The sequence below is a fragment of the Manacus vitellinus genome, unplaced genomic scaffold, assembly GCF_001715985.3.
Source record: "Manacus vitellinus isolate BGI_N305 unplaced genomic scaffold, ASM171598v3 scaffold_16_pilon, whole genome shotgun sequence".
NCBI lineage: Eukaryota > Metazoa > Chordata > Aves > Passeriformes > Pipridae > Manacus > Manacus vitellinus.
Genome location: NW_021939189.1, coordinates 1,252,900 through 1,262,250, shown reverse-complemented (window position 1 = coordinate 1,262,250; position 9,351 = coordinate 1,252,900). Strand labels below are relative to the sequence as shown.

At 54.3% G+C, this 9,351-nt stretch overlaps 1 protein-coding gene across 1 annotated transcript in view; it reads right to left on the bottom strand.

The window, feature by feature from the left end:
* Positions 1-110: 110 nt before the first annotated feature.
* ANP32A (acidic nuclear phosphoprotein 32 family member A) overlaps positions 111-9,351 on the bottom strand; it is a 13,478-nt gene continuing 4,237 nt past the window's right edge. The window contains exons 2-6 of the mRNA XM_029958769.1: positions 4,738-4,934; positions 4,481-4,603; positions 2,491-2,689; positions 2,190-2,276; positions 111-617 (exon numbers count right to left, since the gene is read on the bottom strand). Of these exons, the coding sequence (XP_029814629.1) occupies positions 271-617; positions 2,190-2,276; positions 2,491-2,689; positions 4,481-4,603; positions 4,738-4,934 (953 nt within the window). The 3' untranslated portion in view covers positions 111-270. The remainder of the gene's footprint in view (positions 618-2,189; positions 2,277-2,490; positions 2,690-4,480; positions 4,604-4,737; positions 4,935-9,351) is intronic.

The window sequence follows — 9,351 nt, the reverse complement described above, 5'->3', positions numbered from 1 at the left end:
TTGGGGAGGGAATAACTGGGGGTTGGGATGGAATAACTGGGGTTGGGGAGGGAATAACTGGGGGTTGGGATGGAATAACTGGGGTTGGGGAGGGAGTAACTGGATTCTGGCACAGTTTCAGTGCAGAAAATCCCAAGGAATCACAGAATCACAGGTATGGAGCTGCAAATTTTGTTCCCATGTCCTGGGTTTAGTAAAACTTGACTAGTCAGAAGGTGCTCCAGGGGCAGAGTTAAATCCTGGACGTGCCCAGAGCCTGAGGAGCTGCTTTCAGGAGGCTGAGGAACAATTCAGGAGTGGCAGGGGAGGATCTAAGGCTGGAGGACAGGGAAGAACCTCCCACAATCCCACTTTAGCCCCATCCCAGATTTCTGCTGACAGCAAAGGCCTGTCCCAGCACCAAGGAACATTCCTGGGAAGAGCCTTGAACAGGGTGGGGGACTTAAAGTCCTCAAAACTGTCAGTATTTGGGGCATTTCTTGCCCAGCTGCTCCCAGCTGGAGCAAGTTCAATCCTCACCTCCTCCTCTCCACTCACATCCTCCTCTTCTCCTTCCTCCTCTTCCTCCTCATCTTCTTCATCTTCTACTACCTGAGCATCATCATCGTACTCCTCTTCTGCACAAACACAACGAACCACTCAGACATTTCCAGCTGATTTTTTAGGATGTTGCTGCCCCAGCTCTGCCCTCCCAGGGACACCAGGAGCCCACAGGGAGCCTTCCCTGGGGCCAGCAGAGGATTTTAGGGAGCTGTGCAGCTGCACCCCTGCTCTGGGGCTGCTCAGCCACTCGTGGAGCCTCGGGACTGGTGCAGCTCCAGCTGCTCCCCTTCCCATGAATATGCATTTTGGAGCCCGGGGGACGTGTCCAGTTCTCCCAGTGTCCAGCTGCTCCCACCAGGAGAGAGCAGAACATCCCCACCAGGAGTTGGGAACCCTTCCAGGGACCCCCCCATGCCTTGACACCCCCCAGTGTCACCTCCTGTCCATTTAGGGGGTCACAGCCCCTTTCCAAGGGGAAAGGGATCAAACACAACCACCCCACGTGCTCCGACCCAGAGCATTTCCCTGCTGCAGGAACGGCCTTTGGGAGCTTTTCCATGCATTTGTGTGGAAGCAGGCACTGCCAGGCCCTCTCAGAGCTCCCACTCAGCACTGAGGGAAAAGTGCAAGTGCAGCTGTTCTGCTTTTGCTGTGAGAGCTGGGTTTGGGATCCAGCACATTCCCCGGCTCCGGGGGCTCCTCCGGCCGTGCCGGGTGTTGGGGGCAGATGGCACCTCCAGCTCTGGGACCCCCTCATTTCCCTGCCATTACAGGTTTGTTTGGGATCCCCCTCATTTCCCTGCCATTACAGGTTTGTTTGGGACCCCCTTCATTTCCCTGCCTCTAAAGGTTGGTTGTTCCTTCATTGCTTCAACACACACTCACTCACTCCTCTCTTCTGGCTGATCTCGTTTTGTCCTCATGGATCAGCCTCAGCTCCTTAATTCCTGCTGTTTTCCAGGTTCTCACCCTGCCCTTCTCCCTCTGCACATCATCCTTCTCACCCATTTCTGCCGAACACCCTCACCCCTGGCTGCTCTGTTCCCTGAACCCTCTCAGTGCCTTCCCCCTGGTGCCTTCCTTCTCCCACCCTTCTCTAGGGATAAAATCCACAGAACCACAGAATATGCTGAGCTGGGAGGGATCCACAAGGATCATCCAGTCCAACCCTTATCCCTACACAGGCCCATCCCCAAGAGTCACACCCTGTGCCCCAGAGGATCATCCAAACCCTCCTGGAGCTCTGGCAGCCTTGGGGCTGTGCCCACTGCCCTGGGGAGCCTGGGCAGTGCCAACCACCCTCTGGGAGAAGAACCTTTCCCTGAGATCCAACCTGACCCTGCCCTGGCACAGCTCCAGCCATTCCCTGGGTCCTGTCAGTGGTCCTACAGAGCACTGTGCCTGTCCCTGGTCCCACAGAGCTCTGTCCCTGGTCCCACAGAGCTCTGACCCTGTCCCTGTCCCTGGTCCCACAGAGCTCAGTTCCTGCCCTTTGAGGACGTGGCTCTTTAGGCCCCGTCCACCTCTCTCCCCTCATTCCTTTGAGGACACTGAGCTGCAGGAGCTGCTGAGAACCCCAAGAGCTGCAAGCCAACCACCCCAGGCAGTCCCTGCACCCCTCAGGCACCCCCTCCACCCCCACCTACCATCCTCATCCTCCTCCTCGTCGTCCAGCCCCTCCACGTAGCCCTCGGCGTCCGAGTCCGGCGCTTCTTTGTCGTCCCGATCTTTCACTAGAGATAAGACTGAGAAAGTTGCTCTTTCAGGCCCTGCCCATTCCCCTCGTTCCTTTGAGGACACTGAGACACTTCTCCTTTACATCAGCCAGGAAGGAGCTGCCGAGAACACCCTTCTCTTGCCACCAAGTCAGAGCTGGAAGCAAAAGGCACCGAGAGGCGGCGTGTGGGTCTGTGACCCCGGGGCCCCCCGGCAGCGCCCTGCACGTACCATCCTCATCCTCCTCCTCGTCATCCAGGCCCTCCACGTAGCCCTCGGCGTCCGAGTCCGGCGCCTCCTTGTCGTCCCGGTCGTAGCCATCGAGGTACGTGAGCTGGGGCAGGAGCTTGAACACGTTTTCTCTGTAGTCGTTCAGGTTGGTGACCTCGCAGTTGAACAGGTCTAAGCTCTTCAGGTTTTCTAACTTTTTCTGCAAAAAACAGGGACATCTCTCGGCTCTCATCCCCTACAAAGCAACGGGAGCGGAGGGAAGGCACCCGAGGGATTCCCGTGGGCACAGGGGCATTTCCAGGTGTTATTTGGGTATATTTGGGGCATTTGGGCACTTCTAGATCGGGGTGGAGAAAGATCTGCAGGGTCAGCTGTGGGATCTGGGAGGGGTGAAGGATCTCCCTGGAGTTCAGCAGCTCACAAAAGTTTGGGAGAATGCACCCAAGGGATTCCCGTGGGCACAGGGGTGTTCTGGGGGGTTACTGGGGTATATTCAGGGCATTTGGGCACTTCTGGATTGGGGTGGAGAGAGATCTGCAGGGTCTGCTGCAGGATCTGGGAAAGGTGAAGGATCTCCCTGGAGTTCAGCAGCTCACAAAAGTTTGGGAAGAGGTGATGGTGCTGTGAGGGACCACACTGGGAATAAATAATATCCAGTCAGTTATTCCAAAGGCTCCAGAGCCAATCAGGGGTTGTGAAAGTTTGGGAAGAGGTGATGGTGCTGTGAGAGACCATGGTGAGAATAAATAATATCCAGTCAGTTCTCCCAAAGGCTCCAGAGCTGGTTCAGTGTATTGAAACTATTTCAGATGGAAGTAGGAACAGGGTATTTGGACACAAGAACTTTGCTAAGAGACGTTTGAAATACTTGAATGATTTTTACCTCAGTCTCTGGAAAATGAAAAAGGTGTAGAAATGGAATAGGAATTGATTCCTGGGGTTTTTGGTTGGGGTTTTTTTTGGAGGGGATCTGCACTGCCCACAGCACTTTATCATGTTAATAATAAAAGCACAGGAGTTGAGGGTTTGGATCCACCCTTATTAAGTATTTCTATCAAGGCTTATGACACATCTCCCTTCTGCAGTTCAGTGTGTGGAGCAACAGTGACACCGAGGAAACAAGGAGCCTGAAACTGGGAGAACTGGGACAACTGGGAGCACTTCCAGCCCTTGGAGTTTAACAGCTCTGCCCTTCCCTTCTGCTGAGGGGAAGGAGATCCACGATGGAACTGCTCCTGGAGACGTTGCAAGGCAGTGCTGTGTCTGGAGGGCAGATCCACAGCCCGTGGAGTCCTGGGAGCTGCGGGATTCCCGGGATTCCCGCAGGGTGGGGGAGCCCGGCCCAGCCCCGCAGCCACTAGAGGGACCCAGCGGCTCACCGGGAACAGGGAGAGGGACCGGGATAAGGGCCTGGAGCCGGGACAGGGGATGGCTTCCCACTGCCAGAGGGCAGCGTTACATGGGATACTGGGAAGGGATACTGGGAAGCAATTCTTCCCTGGGGAGTGGTGAGGGACTGGAATGGAATTCCCAGAGAAGCTGTGGCTGTCCCATCCCTGGCAGTGTCCGAGGCCAGGTTGGAGCAACCTGGGCTGGTGGAAGGTGTCCCTGCCCATCCAGGACCTGCTTAAGGTCCCTCCCAGCCCAAACCACTCCAGGATTCTCTGGGATCAGGTCGGAGCAGCACAGGCCCTGCTCCCTGGGCAGTGTGTCCATGGGGGAGCTGAGCCATCCCTGCCCTTGCCGTGCAGCCAGGGGGGGAATTTGGTCCAAAGCTCAGCCAGCTTCCCAAGAAACAAGCAGGCAGGGAGAGGGAGGGAGTTTTCCAGCTGGGATCAGCCCAGAGAAGCTGTGGCTGCCCCATCCCTGGGAGTGTCCAAGGCCAGGCTGGAGTCACCTGCTCTGTGGAAGGTGTCCCTGCCCCTTCCCACCAAAGCACACCAGGATTCCCTCATCCCCCAGCGGGGTCACCCCCCCGGCCCCGACTCACCAGAGGTTCTATTGTACCGAGATCTTTAATTTTGTTGCCGCTTAGATTTAGATGTGTGAGGTTTGGACACTTTTCTGCCAACACTTCCAGGCCTCCTGAGATTCTGTTGTCGCTCAGCTCGAGCTGAAAGGCACAGAAAGAGCTCGAGCTTGGGGTGCAAACAGAGCCCGGAGCAAAGGGGATCCAGTTGTTTTTACCCAACTGGACACATTTGGGGGGGAAAAGGGAGGGGTTGGCCTGGGAGGTTTTTTATTTACCTTCTTAAGTTTGTTTAACTTTGGTAAGTTTGCAACTGAGGTTAAGCCTACGTTGATTGTACTTAAGAATTCCAGCTCCTCAAACTCATCCGTGAGGCCCTCGATTTTGCCTTCGTACGACCTGCAGTTGTCCAGAACGAGTTCTTTAACCTGGGGAGGGAAGAGAGGGCACAAATCAGGAAAAAATTCAAGGGATTCTGGGTATTTTCAGTGTCTGATCCCTCCTTTTGCTGGTCTGGGCAGCAGCGTTTCACAAACACCGGGATTTGGATTTGCTGCCTTTTTTTTGCAAACGACATCAACAGTTCAAAACATGTCCTTTCCTAATTCAATAATAATTTAAGTAACTGATTCTCTATATAAATATAGAATAAATTACTCATTTAAATAATATTATTAAATTATATTATAGATTAATGCTGGCTTAACCCTTCTGCTTGTGAGAAGCAGCATCATCTTTAATAAACACGAGTAAAAAGAATCCTAAAAAACCACAAAACCGAGTGAAAAGCATCCTAAAAATATGAAACCAAACTATCAATTTTTAAACTAACAACTCTGCCCCTCCACACAATTCATGGGTTGCTACAATATATTACTGGCTGTTAAAATGACTTCTTCCTGTAGAATTTTTGGAAGAATTCTTCCTGGAAGAATTTTTGGATCTTCCCAAGCCGGGTGTGCTCAGACACCCCCGAGAGCAGGACCTGGAGATCCTAAACCAGGTCATGTTTGATCCTCCTCTCCAGGGCAGCTTGATGGGGTATTTTAGGGAAGATCTCCAGGGAGGAATGTGGTATTTTAGGGAAGATCTCCATGGAGGGAACTCCTTTGTTGGGGAACAAAGGGACGTGTTTGGTGGTGCGGGAAGGGGAGGCTCCGTGAGTGTCACTGTCCCCTTATCTCCCCCACCCTGCTGCAGCAGGGGGAGGTGGAGATAATGTCCCCAAGGGTGGGGAGAATGTCCCCAAGGGTCTGGGAGCTGCAGACCTGCCCAACAAGCCCACGGGATGTTACAGCCCAGGGTTTGGGGGTTGTTTATAAACAGGTTTTTTTCTGCTGTTACCATCCACTGACCCAACAGCACTGATGGAAATGAGACCCCAAACACAGCCCAGCCCAGCTAAAACTGCTCCTTTTTCACTTAAACTGCTCATTGTTTTACTAAACTGCTCCTTTTTTACTTAAACTGCTCCTTTTTACCCCAAAGCTCCCAGGATTCACATCCCTCCCCAACCAACTTGAGCTTTCCCGGGCTCTGCACGATTCCTGTGGCTCCACAGGAAGGACCCCCCTCCCATTTGAGGAACAGCCTTTTCCACACCTCCCAGAGCATTCAGAGGGGAGAAATAACTCCCAGCAGATTTCCCTGGAAAAGCCCATCCTTGTGCTCGGTTTGTTTCCAGGTGGGAAAGGGAAGAGGTGCCGCTTCCCACTGGGAATGGGATAAAAAGGACCACGTGCAGAGACAGGAGGCCACTGCTGAGCTCACCCCAAGGACAGTTAACATGCAAATACTGCAATTCCTCCATTTTTATTCCTGCAATCCCCCTGCCCAGGGAAGAATCTGATGGAGTTTTCCAGCTCCAAATAACATCCCTAGATTTCTAATTAAATCCCAGGCACTGAAGTCAACAGGGAAGGGAGCCCAGAGCAACACAGAGCACAAGTGATTCATTGAGAGGAGGAGGAGCAGTGCGAGACAGGAAAGGCTTTTTTCCAAGGCTCCACGGTTTTCCTAGAGGAATTCTGACAGGGAATGGCTCCACCAAAGCCCTCCAGAAGAATGTGAGGGTGGGGAGAAGAAACCCAAGATCAAGTCCATGCTCCTGATCCCACATGTGACTATGGAAAAAAAAAAAAAGAGCCCCAAAACTCCCCAAATAAGCTACAAAACTCCAAAGCACTCCCTGGTTTGAAATTTTAAAGCCACTTGCAAGGCAACTTTTTATCTTTTCACTCAACAGCATCTTTTTACTCAACAGTATTTGAGTATCAGGAGCCTCCAGCGAGATCAGTCTGGGGACAGACAGAGTCCTCTCGCTCATCTGCTCCACACACACCCCGAGTTCCCGCCAAAAAAGAAGGGAAAAAAGTCAAATAAAGCTGCATTTGCCCCTATCTGGGTCCCTGCTCGGCAGCAGGAGGGTCCTGCCTGCTCCTTTATCTCCCCTGGCCAGGGAGGAGGCTCAGCCAGCACCCAGGGACACCTTTGGGAGCTGTTCTCCAGCCCGGGAAGCTCCTGCACGAGGGGGGTTTTGCCTCATCCTCTTTGCAAGGAAGTTTGTGGGAATGCAGGAGGATGAGGGAAGGATGGAGGGGAAAGGCAAAAGGGGGCAAAGAGCACCCAAACCTCCCTGGGAGACAGAAACAGCACCTGCCCTCACCCAGGGAGGAGCCATCCATCCATCCATCCATCCGTCCATCCATCCCTCCATCCGTCTATCTGTCCATCCATCCCTCCGTCCATCCCTCCATCCGTCCATCTGTCCATCCCTCCATCCATCCATCTGTCCATCCATCCTCCCCAAGGATGGAGAAGAGGCAAACAGGGAACTGGACAAAGTTTCCTCAGGAGCAGAGAGGAAATTTGAGGCAGAGGTGGAAGTAGCCATGGACGCAGCAGGAAACCCTTAAATATGACAGGAGATGAGCCAACCTCTGCTTTTCCTTTGCTCCTTTTAGGATCCTGGAATGGTTTGGGTTGGGAGGGACCTTCGAGATCATCTCATTCCACCCCCACCGTGGGGGTTTTAGGGCAAGGCTGTTTCCTCTCTGCTTTCCAAAAAACTTTGATCCAGAAGTACCACATTCTCTTCTTCCCAGAGATCCTGGGCAATGGCACAGGCAAACAACTCCATCTCGGAATCCAAGTGGCCAGGGCTGGAAGCAGCTTGGTGGAGCTGGAGATTTATTTAGGGAAGAGCAGAGCAGGAGCTCCTGATCCTCCCCAGGAGAAACCACAGCAACACCACATCAGTGCTTTTGAGGCCAGAGGTGCATTAACAACACATGGAATCACCACTGGAACAACAGGATTCCAGCCAAAATTCCAGTCAAAACTAGGATGGTTTTATGCTCTAAGAGATTTATGAACCCTGTAGAAGACTCAGGAGGATGAACTGGGCTCGGGGGGCTTTTCCCGACTTCCCTGCCATGGGCACCCTCCCTGTCCCACAGGACCCCATTCCCTTCATCCAGTACAAGCAGTAGGAGCTCCCACACAGCTCTTGGAAGTGTTACATTCCCCTCATCCCACTCTCCTCCCCATGTCCTTAGGAACTCTCTGGTCCCTGTTCCAGTGGAGGTGCCCCAGGAACCTCCAGGACTACCAGGGCACTTCTCCAAGGCTTTGGCTGCTGCCCAGAGATCCCTTCCCAACCCTGAGCCCCCCGGCTGGGACTGAGCAGCTCCTCCGAGTCCTGGAGAACATGTGGATGAGGGGAGGGGGATCCCACTGGCATCCCTGCACTGCTGGGGATGAGGCTCTGGGGGGATGATTTGAACCCATCTGGGATTGAGTGTCCTCAGGAAATTTGTGTTCAGCTGCACCAAAGACAAGCAAACCCAACCTGCCGAGGTTGTGTATCCTTAACTCCATCCCTGCACCACAGAGCAGGGCCTGGAGTCAGCACTAACAGAACCCAAACCACAGGACCTGCACTCATCATCCCAAAAAACTGCTACACGTGGGAAACAGTGGGAAAGCAACAGCCCACAGGCACCCAACCACCAGTGCCACCACAGCACCTACTGGGACAGCCTGGGAGGCACCCAGAGGTGAGAGGGTGGCACAAAAGCCACACAGGACATCCCAAGACATCCCCAGCCCCGACTGGATCCATGAGAAAGGACCAGCAGTGTTTGGGTTGGGATGTCACACGTGGTGCAGCTTCAACTGCCCAGCGTCCCTCACCCAGCCTGGCCTGCCTTGTCCTCTGGGCTGGCCCTGTCCTGTCCCTGTCCCCATCTGTCCCTGTCCTTCCCTGTCCCTCAGCAGGTGCCCCCTGCTCCAGCAGGCACTTCCTGGGGGCTCCCTCCCTTCTGCTCTGTGTTCTCCCGGGATCAGCCCTTGGCTTTCCCGCAAGTGAGGAGATTCCTGCTTCTCCCCCCACCTCCCCAGGCCCCACAGTGGCCATCCCAGACTCTATTCCTGACAGTCCCAGGTGCTTCCAGCACATGCCACTGGGTCTGGTGGATGCCAGCATCCCTGAGCTCCTCAGGACTCCCCTGCCATCCCCCTGCCTGGCTGGTAACCAGGGCTCTGATCTCCCTGCACTCTGCTGGGTCCCAAAGGCACAGCCTGGATCCTTCCCAGCCCCGGATCCTTCCCGGCTCCTGAGAGCCTCCCCCTGCTCCCAGGTGAGCTGGACAGCCAGGGGGGAGCAGGGACTGCATCCCATGGAATTCCTCCCAGCTGACACCTGGGACCTGGCAGACAGACCACCCCTCTCTCCCTCATCCACACAGACACAATCATGGAATTACTATGGTTGGAAAAGCCCTCCCAGCCCATGGATCCCCCCTGTGCCCCATCCCCACCTTGTCCCCCAGCCCAGAGCACTGAGTGCCACGGCCAGGCCTTCCTGGGACACCTCCAGGGCTGGGCACTCC